The sequence below is a fragment of the Vigna angularis genome, chromosome 5 (genome assembly GCF_016808095.1).
Source record: "Vigna angularis cultivar LongXiaoDou No.4 chromosome 5, ASM1680809v1, whole genome shotgun sequence".
NCBI classification, from domain to species: domain Eukaryota; kingdom Viridiplantae; phylum Streptophyta; class Magnoliopsida; order Fabales; family Fabaceae; genus Vigna; species Vigna angularis.
The window spans coordinates 36,025,463-36,044,109 of NC_068974.1; the positions used below are offsets into that span (position 1 = coordinate 36,025,463).

The 18,647-nt window shown below is 28.7% G+C and overlaps 3 protein-coding genes across 3 annotated transcripts; 2 read left to right on the forward strand and 1 right to left on the reverse strand.

Annotated features, from left to right (window-relative positions):
* Nucleotides 1-4,637: 4,637 nt before the first annotated feature.
* LOC108319617 (transcriptional regulator TAC1) lies at nucleotides 4,638-5,609 on the reverse strand. The gene has a single exon (XM_017550810.2). The coding sequence runs from the start codon at nucleotides 5,401-5,403 to the stop codon at nucleotides 4,888-4,890; it is 516 nt and encodes a 171-aa protein (XP_017406299.1). The 5' UTR covers nucleotides 5,404-5,609; the 3' UTR covers nucleotides 4,638-4,887.
* Nucleotides 5,610-9,379: 3,770 nt separating this feature from the next.
* LOC108319649 (tropinone reductase homolog At5g06060) lies at nucleotides 9,380-11,140 on the forward strand. The gene is made up of 5 exons (XM_052878590.1): nucleotides 9,380-9,593; nucleotides 9,866-10,073; nucleotides 10,214-10,433; nucleotides 10,550-10,656; nucleotides 10,764-11,140. The coding sequence occupies exons 1-5, from the start codon at nucleotides 9,505-9,507 to the stop codon at nucleotides 10,944-10,946; spliced, it is 807 nt and encodes a 268-aa protein (XP_052734550.1). The 5' UTR covers nucleotides 9,380-9,504; the 3' UTR covers nucleotides 10,947-11,140.
* Nucleotides 11,141-13,545: 2,405 nt separating this feature from the next.
* Nucleotides 13,546-15,248, forward strand: LOC108319621 (tropinone reductase). Its single transcript, XM_017550813.2, has 5 exons — nucleotides 13,546-13,764; nucleotides 14,038-14,245; nucleotides 14,371-14,590; nucleotides 14,700-14,806; nucleotides 14,910-15,248. Exons 1-5 carry the CDS (start codon nucleotides 13,676-13,678, stop codon nucleotides 15,090-15,092), a joined length of 807 nt encoding a protein of 268 aa, XP_017406302.1. The 5' UTR covers nucleotides 13,546-13,675; the 3' UTR covers nucleotides 15,093-15,248.
* Nucleotides 15,249-18,647: the final 3,399 nt, after the last annotated feature.

Consider the following 18,647-nt stretch of genomic DNA (forward strand, 5'->3'; position numbering starts at 1 on the left):
CTCTTTATGTTTAAACAATGAGCTTCTTATAAGAAAAATATTAAACTTACTTCATATGAAGAAATATAAATTTGATTTGTATTAGACAAGTGATAAATAAATGTCATAAAAGACGTATTTATTTGAAAGAATATCATACTTAATGACCATTTGGTTGTCTTCTATATTGTATGATATTTTTGATATAAAACCACCCTTCATGACACTTTGGCTTGTTGTTAGGGTAACATGTGGCTGATAAGATATCTAGTGAGATCGAATAGTTGTGGATGATAAATGTATTATAACACTTAATAAATTTTAATGTTAAAGTCAATATATGAGAGATATTTTAAAAAATGAGTGCCTATATGTATGTTATAGAATGCGAGTTTACTACCTATAAGCTTCTTGACAATGAGAAAAAAAACAAAATTATCAACAAACAAAATTTATTGTAATAATACAAATTCGTCAATAAAACAAAATTATAGAACAAAAAGTTTATCAATATTAGTAACAACAAAAGTTTGTCAATAAAACAAAATTACAACAACAATAAATCTATTAATAAAATGATTGTATTCAGTTCTTTTTCTTCTTTACCAATGGATTTTTTTTTAAAATTCAATAAATCTTTACCAACAAATCTTTAAAAAATTCAATACATAGGCAAACTTATATATTAATAGATTTTTCCAATAAACTTAAAAAAATCATTTATTAACATATTTAATAACAAAATTTGAAAAAAAAAATCAGATAAAGATTGATTTTATTGCGAAATACGAAATGGTCACAACTTAAAACTAAAATTTTGATATCCATCTTATCAATGAAATTTATAAACAAATCCATCGATAAAAAAAATTTAAATTACTAATAAAAATATATCCATCAATAATAAAAAATTAAAATTCATGTATGAAATTTATTAATAAAACAAAAGTTTTGTTCTACCAATCAAATTTAATGGATAATTACATAATTTATTATAATGTTCATGATGAATGTCAATGTAAAAAAATGTACCTAATACTTTGAGAAACTGCTATACATCATGAAATAGTTAGATTTCATAAACTTTTTTTCATACTACACTCATAAAAATACAAAGGTATCGAGGATTGGTAGATATTATAGTGAGGCAAGACATATGAATGATGCATATGAGATCTTCAAAGAGTTGTAAAAATTATAATATTAAAGTCAATATATGAGGAAACATTGGATAACGAATGATTATCTATGACTTTATTCTTGTAGGCTGTCGTCACGGAAAAGATATTTCTAAGAAAGTCCAATAGTAGTATATAATGATTACATTATATTACAAAGACAAATTAAAAAATAGGGAAAAAATTAAATGAGTTTAATTGTTCTCTTGTTAGAAGAAAAAATGTCAAAAGGGTTTAATCGTTGTCTGACACGCCACCTAGTTGAATAGACTTAGGTGATAATTGTTGTCTCGTATTGATTTTATTCAAGTTATGGTGATGTGAAGAAATAGAGATATTTGACTTATAAACAAAAAATGGTTCATGAATGTGAAGGTCTGCTCTTAGGAAAATAAAAAATTATGAGAAGTGAAGATGACAATTCATAAATATAAATAGCATTTCCGGAATAATATGAAGATTTTGAAAAAAAAAACTTGCTAAGCTGAATGTTACAAAAGATAACAATATTAAGATTGAAACTCACTCCATTACTTTTTATAGATATTAAAAAAGAATATTTAAATACAAAATTCAATAAATGAATTTTAAATAAAATATATTTTAATATAAATTATTTTATTACTAAATAAAAATTTGTTTTAGGTTTTTCAAATTTTGAACTGCTTCTATGTTACTAATAGTTGAATATGAGGGTTGTAAATGTTGAAAAACAAAAATGTTTAAAAGAGACTTGATTGTTATATGAGACGCTCATGATTGAATAAGCTTGGATGATGAATTTTCTCTCTTACGATAGAATTTATCACATTGAGAAAGGATAATAAACAGTCTTTAAGTCATAAATCATTCATAATAAAATTCTAGAAGAAGAAAAGAGTAATAATAAAAACCTTACAAATAATTATACTAAATCATTTATTTTAAAATAGAAAATAATTAGTATTTCTATATTACAAATTATAATAAGAGCATTTATGTAAAACAAGGAATATTATATAACTGTAATTGTAATGAAAATATTTTATGGAAAAACCAAAACAAGTAAAAGTTAAATATTTTTATTTAACTACAAAAATATAACTTATTTCTTAATATCAGTATATTATATATTATAACATAAAATAATTGAAATTGTAGTAATCCAAAGGAGACTAATGCTCCCAACTCTCAATGTAGTTGTGTCTCTATTTTTGTTGACTATCACATTAAATGACACCTTGACTAAAACTTTAGACCAAAAATATTAAACATTTACAAGAATTTTTGTGATGTGAGTGATGAATATGAGATCTCTAACAAGATCAACAATAATGTACAACAATCATCTCTGGACATATTGTCTAAAAAACCTCTTAAAGTCAATGCTTATATGAAGAAACAGTTATAATAAGTGGTAATGTTTCTTCATTTAGACTTGGTAGGGACAAAATGGTAAAGGGATTGAATAGACTTGAATGATGAATTCACCTTCTTTATATATATATATATATATATATATATATATATATATATATATATATATATATATATATATATATATATATATATATATATATATATATATATATATATATATATATATATATATATATATGTTTGTGTGTGTGTTTTTTTTTCAAATTAAATTTACCATATAAGAAAGCTTAATAAATAATATTTAATTCACAAATAATTCGTGATAAAATTATATAGCAAGAACAAACACATATCATCTCATAATTAAAGATAATAACTATGTCAATGTTTTATGAGGCATAAACGAAATATAGCATTTACGTAAAAAGTATAAAATAATTATCTTCACAATGATATATAACAATAATAAATATTAATGGTAATATATTTTATCACAAAATAAAGTTTAAATATCTTTGTTTAATTTTAAAATGCAATTTAAATTAATGTCAGTATATGATTGTTTATATGAACAGGTTGAAATTGTAAAATTTGAAAGAGATTAAAAGCCCCAACTTCCACTATAATATTTTTTCTCTGTTCTTGCATTTGCTGTAAGACATGAGACCTTAACAGATTGCCAACTTAGTAGAAAGGTGTTAAGGATTCAGATGTATTGTAGTGAAGTGAAACATGTGAAGGATAATGATCGATCCATCTTCAACAAAACTCAACAAGATAATCTCATATTACAATACCTACAAACTCCAAAGTAAATGTTTGCATTTGAAGAAAAAGATTAGAAACTAAGTACTTATCTACATACTTGAGAAATGAGTCCTTCATATAAATGCTTTGTTGAAAAATAAATGTTAAAAAGACTTCATTGTGTTGGATGTCATCTATTTTTTTTATCAGCAAAAAGAATAATATTATTAAGTAGAGTATTTAGGATACTTCAATCCATATACTTCTAAATATATATATGTATATAAAATTCTAATCTTTCAAGTCACAGTTCTATATAATGTTCACAATGGACTCCAACTGGTTTCTATGTCATCTAGTTGAATAGGTTTATGTGATGTGTTCCCTTTTTTTGTATCATATATTGGCTGTAATCATGTTAATAATCATATCTTGATGTGAAGAGACAAGGCAATCGTGTTTAAGGTTCATATCTAGTAACTTACAAAAATGGAATATTCTAAGCTTAAATGTATAGGTTTTATCATATACTATGGGCACCTAGAAACATTGTACAAAAAACTTACAAAAATGGAAGAAGCTGACTTAAAAGCTGTACGTTGTGGTAAAGTTACTTGTTGGTGTCCCTACAACAAGAACAAGGTTGATATCTCTAAAAGAATTCTCCAGTGCACATTGGCACTAGGTAAACTATTTCTTCATGCAGGTCAAATGTTGCCAAACAAAATGTGGTCACTGAGACATATCCTACTATTACACATATCAAAAATAAGAAAAGTGGAGATTACAAGATAGTTATTTCAGAGAACGAGAAGTTTAGCATTTTCTGGAACCATAAAAGATATAATGAAAAAGCTAGTTAGACTGAATGTTGAATGTCACAAAAGATAACAATTTGATTACTTATGGAAAAGTTGAAACCAATAATAGAGACCGTGGATGAAGAAAAAGTAAAATGGTAGATTAATTTAAGTATGATTGAAATGTGTCAATGAAGAGAATTTAGAATTTGTATATGTATAAATAGTTTGGTCAGCTAGCGTTCTAAACTGTATATTGGATAAGTAGATTAATCCAAAGTATATAAGATACTGTAAAGTACAGCTAATAGATTGCCTTGTTCTTATCGATTCACTAAGTGGTTGATGAGAACAAGAACAAGGCTATCACCTGGTTCTAATCGAGAATAAAATTTTGTATGTAAACAAAAATACTCATTTAATTTGTTCTGAGGTTATCGACGATATTCATGTTTTAACTCCTTAATTACCAGCATCATATTAATTAGAAAAGCATAATTTCCATACATCAGGCAAGGGTATCGTCAATTGCTGCTTGTGAACAGACTAGATCTATATAGGGTTTGAGGTAATATCTGGAATGTGGTGCAATGAATTCAGTTCAAGAACAAAGCAGTAATATCATATACATATTTTGCAGAAAAACAGAAAATGTTGTATAAAAGTAGTAAATTTTACAACCATGTATAAAATACAAGCAATGGTAAAAATTAATTCAAAGGGTAAACTCGCGAGAACAAAATCAAACAGGTTATGAGCTCTTTTCACCAAGAAAAAAAAGGGTTCGTGGACATCTTCAGACAATAGCGTGAGGAGGATCGAACTCAAAAAAAATTTCTTGTACCCGTTTCTGGTGACGAATCCTGTGGTTCAAGTCCGAGTCTGAGTTCAAGGTCTAACTTCAACGATGAATCTCGGGTAGATAACAAAGCTCCATCAGTGGTATTTTGACCTTGTGGCTTCAGTGTTTCACTGCTGGTTGGTGATTCTTCAAAGAGTGGAAGCTGTTGCCTTGTGTGAGATGCTCTAGAGGAGGCATGTTCTTCTTGAGACACATTCCAATTCCATTTTGGCGTGTTCCGTTCTTCACCAGACTTGGTCTGATCCTGTGGAGGGATAACCTTGTCCAAAGATGGTTGATTTGAAGATTGTTGTTGCTTGAGCTTGGCTTTGTCTTTTCTGTGGATGTTCATGTGCCCCCCCAGTGCTTGTGCATTGGAGAAGCCCCTCCTGCAGAAGTTGCATTCGTAGGACCTGGATGTCACGTGAGTTGCGCCTTGGTCCTCCCCATCAGAGGGATTTTCAGATATTGCTGCTTGCTGATCATGATCAGATTCCATTTGATCAGTTTCAACTTTGAAGAAATATGAAAGAATGAAAAATACCAAGTATAGTGTGTAGATAGGAAAAGAGATGGTCAACAAAAGCAGATAACGGTGGTTTTATATGTTGAAGTTGAATGTATGTGGCTCATAGAAAGGCCTGCTTTCATGTAATTATTATTTTATGAAACTGCCATGTAGTGAGAATGTAACTTCCTGAATATGTTTTACAGCTTCAGTTGTTGCAAAGGACAAAATAGCTTAAGGCTCAAAAACTACTGGGTCAAGTATATATATATTCAAGACAACTTGCATTTTGGCTTCTGGCTTTCGGCCTACGTTAGATTCAAATGTTGTCTCACAAACTCGCAATTCATGTTACTGTCAAACAACTTTGTTTAACATTTATAAACTTGTACCATGTATTTAATTAACTATACGTAGCTTCGTCTAACCGTATATTCCTGTTATGTGACTTCTTTTCTAAGTTGTCTGATTTCTATCTTCTCGTGGATGTCGTAGTTTTTTATATGGATCAGAAAACATACTTCACTGCTTTTACTAAACTATAAATGAAATCAATTTTTAGAACTGTTTGTGAGGATCTGAAAGATACATATGAGTCATATTTTAAAGGATTGTGCAGTCTTTTTTCGTGTTTTTTTTTTCTCCAAGGGAAAGAAACAATGATTTTAGTTTCAAAATAGACTAACTTTTATGTTTTTTCTTGAAAAAAAATGATTCTGCCAAAGGAACTTCTCAGAATGTTGCTTTTACATGTAGAATGTGGAAGCGTCCTTTGTAGTCTACATAGATTAGTTTCTGACAGTGAAATTGACAGAAAATAATATTTTGCAGGAGTTTCAAAAATTCTGAGACATTAATTGGAAAGAAAAGTACACAATTAAGGACTCAACTATTATTTTTGATTTTAGAATCTCTTTAACAATTGTTAAATAGCTTAGAAGCTACTTAATAATTTAATTTTTTTTTGAAATAATAATTATTTAAAAAAATAATAATTGTTCTAACTTACAAAGATCCAAATGAAGAAAGTTAAGACAAAGAAGACAAATGTTGTGAGAAGAATAGATACGGTGAGCTGTGGGAGAAAGACTAAAATAATATTTGTTTTAAGTCAGATTGGTTTCTCTCCCAATATGAAAAGGTTACCTTAGAAATCACGCAATTGTCTATGGCATATGACCATTTGATTAAGAAAATAGTCAGAAATTTTGAATATTTTATTCACCCGTCCCATATTAAAACTAGCTACTTTTATTAAAACTAGTAATACTATTTAGTTTGCAGAGATATTTTAAGTAAAATAGAAATCAGTGTGAATGGTGTTGTTGACAAGAAATGGAACCGGAGTCAGAGTTTTTTCTTCTAAATATTCATATTAACAGAATCAATAAATATTTTACATTAACAACATAGCTAGAAAAAAAAATAGAGAGAATGAGGGGTTGACTTATATATATACAAGGGAAGGATATTAAGAATATGACATAGATCAAGAAATTAAAATTATTGGGAAAGATATTAAACAAAAATGTTACCACTAAATTCTCACTAAAATCTCATATTATAGGCTGAATTTATAGAATTGAATTAGATATAAATCAAAGCTGTTAAACAAACTAGGAGAAGTGATTACAGTAATAGTAGTTAATTAATTTAAAATTTCATATTGGTGTTTGATAGCTTTAGTCAAACACAGTGTCGTATGTTGTGGTGTTTAGCCGTCCTGAACATTGAATTTGACTTGGGCAATGTAGAAGCAAAATAGTAAAGAAGCAGAGGATTATTCACAGCTGGAAAACCATACAACACAACATAGCCAGCCATGAACGTTATCATGCTAGCTCATCTAGAACCTTATCATTAATATTCCAATTACATTTCAAATTTTACGTTGTATATATCAATACTGATGCAGTACATGTACATGCATATGTATAGTTAGTTTGCAGACGAAATTAGGGTTACCTGGTAAGGTATTATAGGTTATTCTTTAATACACTGAAATGGAAGTTGTCAAAATAGAATTCACTACAATTTATAAGTATTGTATCATCAAATTTTAATATTTATCAAATTTTTATATATTTTTTTAAACTAAAGTAAAATAGTTCAAACTATATCACAATAGTTACACGTCATCACAAATAAATAAACTGTATAATTTTAATTCATTTTCACAAAAGAAGTTGCCTTTTTTTTTCATAGAATATACTATAATTTTATCTATCAATAACAATTGTGTTTATTATAAGTACAAAGTAGAAGGGTAATGAATTATGTTTTATATAAATAGTATATTGAGGATTATTTGATGGATTCCATGTGATGTGATCAATATAATATGTTTTGAAAAGAAATATATGATCAATATTTTCATAGACTATTTTTTAACAGAAAATATAAGTTATTTATTTTTAATATATTATATCTTGTTATTGTTATATATATGTGTGTGTAAATTGAAATTGTAAAATTTTAAAGGAAATGAAGCTCCCAAACTTTCTATATAGTTTTGTTTCAGTTCTTTGTAGACTACATGCATGATGTTTTAGGAGAAAGTCAAACTTCAAAATAGAAAGGTGGTGAAACAAAGATTGAATGATGAAGATAAGATCATCAACAAAAAATCAATAAAGTATGATGTATAACGATTGTTTGCATATTGTCACTGTACATAATACCTTTGTAGACTTTGTCAAAGCTAGTAGTAAAAGGGTGTGTTCAGAATTCATAGGAATGTATAGCAGATATTTTATATTGGACCATTTACATATACTCTAAAGTCAAAGTCTACATCAGAGAAAATATCTGATTGATACTTTTTATTGAGTTAATTGAGTAAAATTTATTAAAATGATGAAGTCGCAATATTTTTATTAATTAAGTTTAAAGGTTTATAAATAAAAAAATTGTAATTGTTCAAATTTTATTTTAAAAAATCATTATTTTTACAAACATTTTTTTTAATTTATGAGATAAATCATATATATGAATTCATGATATATTTTAGTAGCAAGTAGAACATTTTTATTCTGATCCAAAGTTACTTTTTAGTATGTTTTTTTTTAATTAATGTAAAAGTTTGAGTTTGCATATGATGTTTCTTGCATAAAGATCAATCTCTATTATTTTAAGAACAGAGTAATATATTTAGATTTGTTAATTAGAGACTTTTATATATAATAACTTGTTTTGTGATAGTTTTGATTTTGAGAGTTTAAGCTTGGCTAAACAAGTGGTAAAGGTAAAGAAAGTTGGTTAATTGTTTTTTAATATCTTAGAGTAGATAAAATAGACTTTTTGGGAAAGTAATTTTAGTTTTGTGTAAGAAACTTATATTTTGGGAAAATATTCAAAGAGTTTGAGTTTGGATAGGAACGATATATATTACAATGACTTTTTTTTTTCTTTCATAAATTTATGATAGCGATTCTTGAAAATAAAGTTAATATATATTCCTAATATAGGTTACTTCCAGGTAATGCCACTACCTAATCCGTTGTCATTACTATTTTAGAAAAACTCATTCCATGTTATTTGTATTTGATTGAGATCCATAAAAAAATCAATAATTTGAAATTACTTATAACTATGATTTATGATAATTGAGATATTAGTTAATTTTATTTGTACAGGATGTACAAATAATCAAATACTTTTAAGCTAGATTGAAAAACACAAAAGTTTATGAAATCACTTTAAAATAATTCGCATGGAGCAGATTTAATTCGTTAGAAAAGTTTTCAAAATAAAACTCTAGTTCACTTACAAACAGCATCAATGATAACACTAATCATGCACATTTTATATTCTTGCTGATCACAATTTTTTAAGAATCTAACAACATAAAAAGTATGAGACCATTCAGTGTACTAAAGTTATATCATGGATGACGACTAGAGGCGAAGTTCGTATTTGATATTGCATCAACAACATACGAAGTTTCAAAGTTTTGACTCAGCATGGAGAAAAAAAAATTCTCTACCACAAAGAAAACAGTAGAAATATGACCTTATCCTTGCAATTATTAATCATATTTATGCAGCAAATTCATCATATCATATCATATCCTTCATTGAAGAGAGAAAAAACATGGGTGAGAGAAACAGTGGAAGCAAAAGCAGCAGGTGGTCTTTGCAGGGCATGACAGCACTTGTCACAGGTGGATCCAAAGGAATCGGGTAACTTTTCTACCTTCTTCTTCTTCCACTTTTTTTTTTTTCATTTCAGTTTTTCTTCCTACTACGTATATATATACTATACTTAATTTCAAGTTTTTAACAAAAACAAAGGGGCTAATTGATTTGTAAGTCTTTGGTGATTTCTACAAAGCAAACATGGTTGTATCAATGAACTATAGTGATTAATAATTGCAGAAAACAAGAGGGTAGGTCTTGCATAAATTTTTGTTTTTGTTTCTCACTATTCATTCCTCTCATATGTATATATATAGATATTCTATCGTGGAGCAGTTGGCAGAGCTTGGGGCCACTGTACACACTTGTTCTCGGAACCAAGCTGAACTCAATGAATCCTTGAACGAATGGACCGCAAAAGGATACAGAGTAACCGGTTCGGTCTGTGACATCACCTCTCGTGTTAACAGAGAAGAGCTCATAGCTACTGTCTCCTCTCAGTTCAATGGCAAACTCAATATCCTTGTAATGACATCTTCTTTTTTCATCTTTTCATCCTAAAACTTGTCTAACTATGACAAGAATGAGAACCAATTTGGGATCCATCTTGTAGGACTAAAAGTTAAAACATACGCTTTTTCGTTAATATTTTTGAATGGATTTAGGTAAACAATGTGGGAACAAACGTACAGAAGCAGACCCTGGATTTAACAGCGGAAGATTTTGAATTCCTGATGAATACGAATCTTGAATCCTGTTTCCACTTAAGCCAGATTGCACATCCTCTCCTAAAAGCTTCAGAAGCTGCAAGTATCATTTTCATATCTGCCATTGCTGGTGTTGTAGCTACAAACTTAGCATCCATTATATATAGTGCAGCAAAAGGTGATTGTTCATTGCACTCCATGTGGTAGAGTTAGGTAGTTAGAAATTGTAGTGTGTAATAAAAATGAGCCAATTGTAGCTGGTAATTTGAAAATGTGTATGTGATTGGCATGCAGGAGCGATAAACCAAGTGACAAAAAATTTGGCATGTGAATGGGCCAAAGACAACATAAGGACTAATTGTGTTGCACCAGGGCCAATTAGAACCCCTCTTTTGGACAAGGTAATATGTTTGTTGGCATTGTTAGTGTATGATTTTATTGTCATTTGTTTTGTTTTGTTTTTTTCTGTGGACTGAGGACATCATGTTATTGTGTTGTGTTGTTGAAGCACTCTAAAGAGGAAACAGTTATGAATGCTGTAATTTCTAAAACCCCTCTGGGACGGATTGGAGAGGCAGAGGAGGTGTCTTCGTTGGTGGCATTTCTGTGCTCGCCTGCAGCCTCTTACATCACAGGACAGATCATTTGTGTTGATGGCGGCTTCACTGTAAACGGCCTCCATTTAGTTTAGCCTTGTTTTCACATTTTGTGTTCAGTCAATTACAATCTAATTGTATTGGTTTCTGTGACATGTTAAGAATAAATCAACAGAGTGTGCTTTGGTAGTTGAGTCTCGCAGTGAGTGTGGTATGTTAAATGTATTTTGGAATGGCTGATGTTTATTCTTTGATAGCAATAAGACTAATGCTTGTTTTCACCTTAAAACTCAAACTTCAATGTCAAATATAGTTTCAGTCACGCTCAACCTCAAGTTTAAGGTAAACACTATAGATTGTTAGAATGGATGAAATTTCTTGCTAATAAACCAGTGTAGATGGAAGTAAAAATCAACTTCAGTTAAAGTATTTCAAATAGCTTGAGTTAAAAATCAATTAAAAAACTTGTTGGCAGATCAATTTATCAGGAGAAAAGGTTCATGGTACAAATCATAAGAAAACTTAGCTTATGAAATATTATAATTGAGTAAAAATGGGTAGAGTTTTGATTTCAATAAAATCATAAAGAATAAAAAAGAGTTACTCTTTAAAATAAAAGGAATTATTTAAATGAATTTGAGTGAGTTCTCATTAATATTAAATCTTCTCAATAAACCAACAATTTAAAGTGTAGATCATTCACATAAATCACCACAATCATATCACCATACTTCATTGGATCTTGTTAATTTTCACATCATTTATGTGCTTTTGAGTTTGTTTGTTTCTCTTAATATTACAAAGAAATTATTATTTATATTTACTTATACTGATCACTTTATTAGGTTAAAAAGGTTTCATAAATAGCTTAAAGACGTCATTTTTTTTAGTAAAATAAACTATTATTAAAACTTAAATTAGATTTGGATTTTAAAACAATCTAACATATTTTAGCTCCAATAACAAATGCTTTGAAAACTATAGCAGCCTCTTAAGATTATTGTACCTGTTTACACGTTTTGTTTATTTATTGCTTCGTGTTTGGAAAAAAATGTAGCATGCGTTTGTTATCCATACTCTAGTCATCACATCCTGGATGCAGAAAGAAAGTTAGTTACGCATGGAAAATTTTTCAAAGGATGCATTCTATTCGAATTATAAAACATTTAAAATATATTTACAAAAATTATTTAATCAAGATTTTTAAACATTATATGGCATTCAATTAAGAACGATACACACAAAACCCTTTCTTTGTAAAGAATTTGTGTTTCTTCCTATCTTTTCTTATTATATAGTATATTTTATAAATATTTTTTATTTATTCACATTTTTAAGTTTGGAAGAACATTTTGGGTTTTGATAAAACATTTTCAAAGTAAATTACTCCAGGCTAAGCACGCTTAACCATGGAGTTCTTATGGGTTAGGCTACCGAAAAGCAAATGCATTTGGTGATATGAGTAGCCAAATCAATCCCTTTAAGCTATCCTTCAATTGTATAGTCCCATACCTATACAGTCTCTAGATCCCTCTCATTCTGGTGTATGTTCGATTCATCCATGTGTCCCTTCCACTGGAAGCCTGCCAGGAGCCGCTCCTTGTCAGTGCCCCTTGCACTTCGTGCCTCTTGCACCGGCGATCACTCCACACCCTCGTCAGTGCCCGGGTGTCACATGTTCTATTTTTTACTTTAACTCTATAAATTGATTGATTGTATATATGTAGGTATCTCATTACTGGACACAATGTTATAACCTAGACTATAATAGAACAACTAATTGATTGTATATCTAAACATATAATTCATCATTAGTTATTCATAACACGTTGAACTTAATGTGAATTATAATAAAATTTACTAAGACATGATTTTTATTATTAAAGTTTAGATTTGTCGTCATAACATTAATTCTTGTTACATGTGTGAATATTAGAGTAAGAATTGGAAGTATATTTTTTAGTGCTTTTGATATTGATTTGATACATGAAATCTAATCCAGTAAAGTCTTTACCGTATAATAATTTTATTACTTTCTCAATTTTAGATTTATTTTATACACATGAACAATTTTTATTCGTTTAAAGTTTTTAACCTTAATCAGTGAATAAACATAATTTTTTTGGACAACACAAGTCTATGTGGAAAACAATATAAGAACTTATCCACTTTATTACTTGTACGATTTAGTACACTTACCAATTTTGTTACAACAAGTATAGAAATATTCATTAGACGATTATCCATACACTAATTAGATGAGTTTCAAACACAAATCAAGTTTGTTTATAAACTAATTAGACAAATCTAGCCATATACATTAGATAGGTTCAAATCAAGTTTGTTTAATTACATTTCTTTTGTTATTTAAAATGAATATTTAAAAAAAAATCTTATGAATTGACTTAGCTTATATAGCTTTCGTGAATATTTATTCATGTAACTTTTTTAACTTTTCAAATGAGAATTTTTTTATCATTTTTTTAGTTTTTCTAACCCCAATTTATTCGGACCCGAGTCAAACCTTGCTAATCACAATTTTTGAAGAATCTAGGATAAGACATGTATATGAAACCATTGAGTATGGTAAAGTTATATCATGAATGACGACTAGAGGCAAAGTTGGTATTTGATATCGCATCAACAACATACGAAACTTTCAAATATTTTAAACCAAAGTTTCAAATTTTTCACTCAAAGCAGGAGAAGGAAAAATTCTCCACCAGAGATAGAATAGCATAAAGAAAACAGTATAAAACGCAATCAGATTCATGCAGCAAATTCATCATATCATATCATATCCTTCATTGAAGAGAGAAAAAACATGGGCGAGAGAAACAGTGGAAGCAAAAGTAGCAGGTGGTGTTTGCAGGGAATGACAGCACTGGTCACAGGTGGATCCAAAGGAATCGGGTAACTTTTCTACCTTCTTCTTCTTCCACTTTTTTTTTTTCATTTCAGTTTTTCTTCCTACTACGTATATATATATACTATACTTAATTTCAAGTTTTTAACAAAAACAAAGGGGCTAATTGATTTGTAAGTCTTTGGTGATTTCTACAAAGCAAACATGGTTGTATCAATGAACTATAGTGATTAATAATTGCAGAAAACAAGAGGGTAGGTCTTGCATAAATTTTTGTTTTTGTTTCTCACTATTCATTCCTCTCATATGTATATATATAGATATTCTATCGTGGAGCAGTTGGCAGAGCTTGGGGCCACTGTACACACTTGTTCTCGGAACCAAGCTGAACTCAATGAATCTTTGAACGAATGGACCACAAAAGGATACAGAGTAACCGGTTCGGTCTGTGACATCACCTCTCGTGTTAACAGAGAAGAGCTCATAGCTAGAGTCTCCTCTCAGTTCAATGGGAAACTCAATATCCTTGTAATGACATCTTTTTCACCTTTTCATACTAAAACTTCTCTATGACAAGAATGAGAACTAATTTGGGATCCATCTTGTAGAACTGAAACATATTCTTTTTCCTTAATATTTTTGAATGGATTTAGGTAAACAATGTGGGAACAAACTTACAGAAGCAGACCCTGGATTTTACAGCGGAAGATTTCGCATTTCTGATGAATACGAATCTTGAATCTTGTTTCCACTTAAGTCAGCTTGCACATCCTCTCCTAAAAGCTTCAGAAGCTGCAAGTATCGTTTTCATATCCTCCGCTGCTGGTGTTATAGCTTCAAACATAGCATCCGTTGTATACAGTGCAGCAAAAGGTGATTGTTCAGCGCACTCCATGTGGTAGAGTTAGCTAGATAGAAATTGTAGTAAATAGTAGCCAATTGTAGCTGGTAATTTGAAAACGTGCACGTAATTGGCATGCAGGAGCTATACACCAAATGACAAAAAATCTAGCATGTGAATGGGCCAAAGACAACATAAGGAGTAATTGTATTGCACCTGGGGTAATCAGAACCCCTCTGGCGGAAAAGGTAACTCTTTTGTTGGCATAGTTAGTGTATGATTATTGTTGTCATTTGTTTTGTTTTTTTGTGTGGACTGAGGACATCATATTATTGTGTTGTGTTCTTGAAGCACTTTAAAGAGGAAACAATTAGGAATGCTGTAATTTCTCAAACCCCTCTGGGACGTATTGGAGAGGCAGAGGAAGTGTCTTCGTTGGTGGCATTTCTGTGCTTGCCTGCAGCCTCTTACATCACAGGACAGACCATTTGTGCTGATGGCGGCTTCTCTGTGAACGGCCTCTACATATTCTAGCCTTAGTTTTCACTTTTTCAGTGTTACGTCAGTTACAGTCTGATTGTATTGGTTTCTGTGACATGTTAAGAATAAATCAACAGAGTGTGCTTTCGTAGTTGAGTCTCGCAGTGAGTGTGGTATGTTAAATGTATTTTGGAATAGCCGATGTTTATTGTTTCATAGCAATAAAACACATGCTTGTTTTCACCTTAAAACTCAAACTTCAATGTCAAATATAGTTTTCAGTCACGCTCAACCTCAAGTTTTAGGGAAGTTATTGGAAGTCTGTGACTAGAAATAAGATAAAGTTATAATATATATATATATATATATATATATATATATATATATATATATATATATATATATATATATATATATATATATATATATATATATATATAAAAGTAAGTGGATAACAAATTTCACCTTCCAAGCTGGTTTTATAGGATTGAATTAATTTTAAAATTTATTTTCTAATATGATATCAGAATCATTATTAAATTAAAATAGTTTAAGTTAAAAATAAATTAAAAAACTTGTTGGCAGATCAATTTATAAAAAAAAAAGTTCATGGTAACAAATCAAAAGAAAACTTAGCAGCCGTTTTCAGCTGTTGTTACTTTTCTAAGGATAGGTTCTTACGCGTTACTCACATGTCTGTCACTGAAAACACAATTTCCCGTCCGACTTGCATGTGTAAGGTATGCCGCCAGCGTTCATCCTGAGCCAGGATCGAACTCTCCATGAGATTCCTAGTTGCATTACTTATAGCTTCCTTGTTCATAGACAAAGCTGATTCAGAATTCTTTTTCATTCTAAGGCATCACCTGTATCTAGGCGATTCATATTCGACTGGAGTTCGCTCCCAGAAATATAGTCCCACGCCTTTCGTGCAATCCCACGAACCTCTTATCCATTCTCCATTATTATATTATTCGATCAATTTTTATTCCGACATCCAAATAGAAAAACTTAGCCTATAAAATATTATAATTAAGTAAAAGATGGATAGAGTTTTGATTTCAATAAAATTATACCGAATAAAAAAGATTTACTTTAAAGGCAATTGTTTATATGAATTTGAGTGCATCTCATTAGTAGTAAATCTTGTCAATAAACCAACAATTTAAATTGTAGATCATTCACTTAAATGACCAAAATCATATCACCAGATCTTCTTATCTAATTTTCAGATCATTTATGTGCTTTTGAGTTTGTTTGTTTCTCTCAATATTACAAAGAAATTGTTATTTATATTTATTTGTACTGATCACTGTATTAGGTTAAAAAGTTTCATAAATGGCTTAAAGAAGTCACTTTTTTTTAATAAAATCAACTTTATTAAAACTTAAACTAGATTTAGATTTTAAAACATTCTAACGTGTTTTAGCTCCAATAACAAATGCTTTGAAAAGTATAGCAGCCTCTTAAGATTATTGTACCTGTTTACACGATTTGTTTATTTATTGCTTCTTGTTTGGAAAAAATGTAACTTGCTTTTGTTATCCAAACTCTGCTCATCGCATCCTGGATGCAGAAAGATGCATTCAATTCGAATTTTAAAACATTTAAACTTTTTAAAAAATTATTTAATCAAGATTTTTAAACATTAAATTATATTGCATTCACTTAAGAACGATACACATGTAAAGAATTTATGTTTCTTCCTATCTTTTCTTATTATATCATATATTTTATAAATATTTTTGATTTATTCTCGTTTTTAAGTCAAAAATATTTTGGATTTTCATAAAACATTTTCAAAGTTTATATCTTATTTCAGGATTGGATGTATCTTTGATCCCTTGTAATTTTTATTATTTAATATATTTTTTTCATTATTTTTATGTTCTATTTTCAATTTTAATTGTATGAATTGATTGATTGTATATATATGAATATTTTATTAGTAGATACTATGTGAAAACTTAAACTAGAATAAAACAACTAATTAATTGAACATCTATAAATAAAATTCATCATTAGTTATTCATAATATTAGAATGTTGAACTTAACGTGAATTTATAATAAAAATTACTAAGACATTAGGGTTTTTATTATTAAAGTTTTGATTTGTCACTAAGATACTAAGACTTCTTATTACATATGGTGTGAATGTTAGAATAAGAATTGGAAGTATACTGTTTAATGTTTTTTTTTATATTGATTTGATGCATGATATTTAATCTAGTGAAGTCTTTAATGTATAGTAATTTCACACATTTATTATTTTCTCAATTTTAGATTTATTTTATACGCATCAATAATTTTTGTTCTTTTAAAGTTCTTATCCTTAATTAGTTAGTAAATATACACAAGTTTTCTGAACAATGCAAATCTATGTGGGAAATGATATATGAACTTATTCACTTTATTACTTGTAGGATTTGGTACACTTACAAATTTTGTAACGAGTATAGGAATATTCATTAAACGATTATTCATACATTGATTAGATGAGTCTAACAACAAACACGAATCGAGTTTATTTATAAACCGGTTAGACAAATCTAATACATCCATACATAGATTAAACGAGTCTGTTAATACATATTAAATGAGTTTGTTCATTCATTGATTAGACGAATCTTGCAATACACATTAGACGAATCTGAACATACACTAATTAAATGACTTTGTCCATATACTAATTAAACGAGTCTAATAACAAACATTAAACGAATCTAACAATATACATTAGACAAGTATGTTCATACACAAATTAGACGAGTTTGTCCATGTATTGATTAGATGAATTTTGCAATACATGTTAAACGAATCTGATCATACACTTATTAGACGAGTCTAGCAATACACATTATAGGAGTATTTTCATATAGTGATTATGTGAGTCTAGCAATAATACACATTAAACTAGTATGTTGATCCATTGATTAAGTGAGTCTAGAAATATATATTAAACAAGTGTTTTCATATTAGACAAGTAAGGAAAAAATACATTACATGAGTTTAACAATATTAATCATTATATGACACTATCAATACATTAATTAGATGACCATAACTAAAAAATATTAGAGGAGTCATTTTATATATTGATTAAACAAATTTAGGAATACATTAATTAGACAAGTATAACAAAAAAACTTTAAAGAAGTATATGAATGCATTTATTAGACTAGTTTAACAATACAAATTAGAGAAGCCATTAATATATTGATTATACGAGTCTAGCAATACACAATTAATAAATTTGTCCTAGACAAAACTATTAATATCTATTAGAAAAATTTATTCATTCACTTATTAAATAAATCTTATCATACACATTAAATATCATACATTAATTAAACAAATATAAAGTAAAAAAGTTATGAGTATAATAATCAATATAATTCTTTTTTTCAATTTTGGATGAAAAAACTTAACAGATTTGTCAAAGGCTATTTATTTGGATGATTTAATCGAAACTTATTAGATGAATATTCAGATGGGTACTTAAATATTATTATGTTGAGTAATAGATTCCTAAAAAATTTCATATATTTAGATTCTTGATTATTCGTTCTATTTGTATAGCAGTCTATATATTTATGAGAGTTAATGAC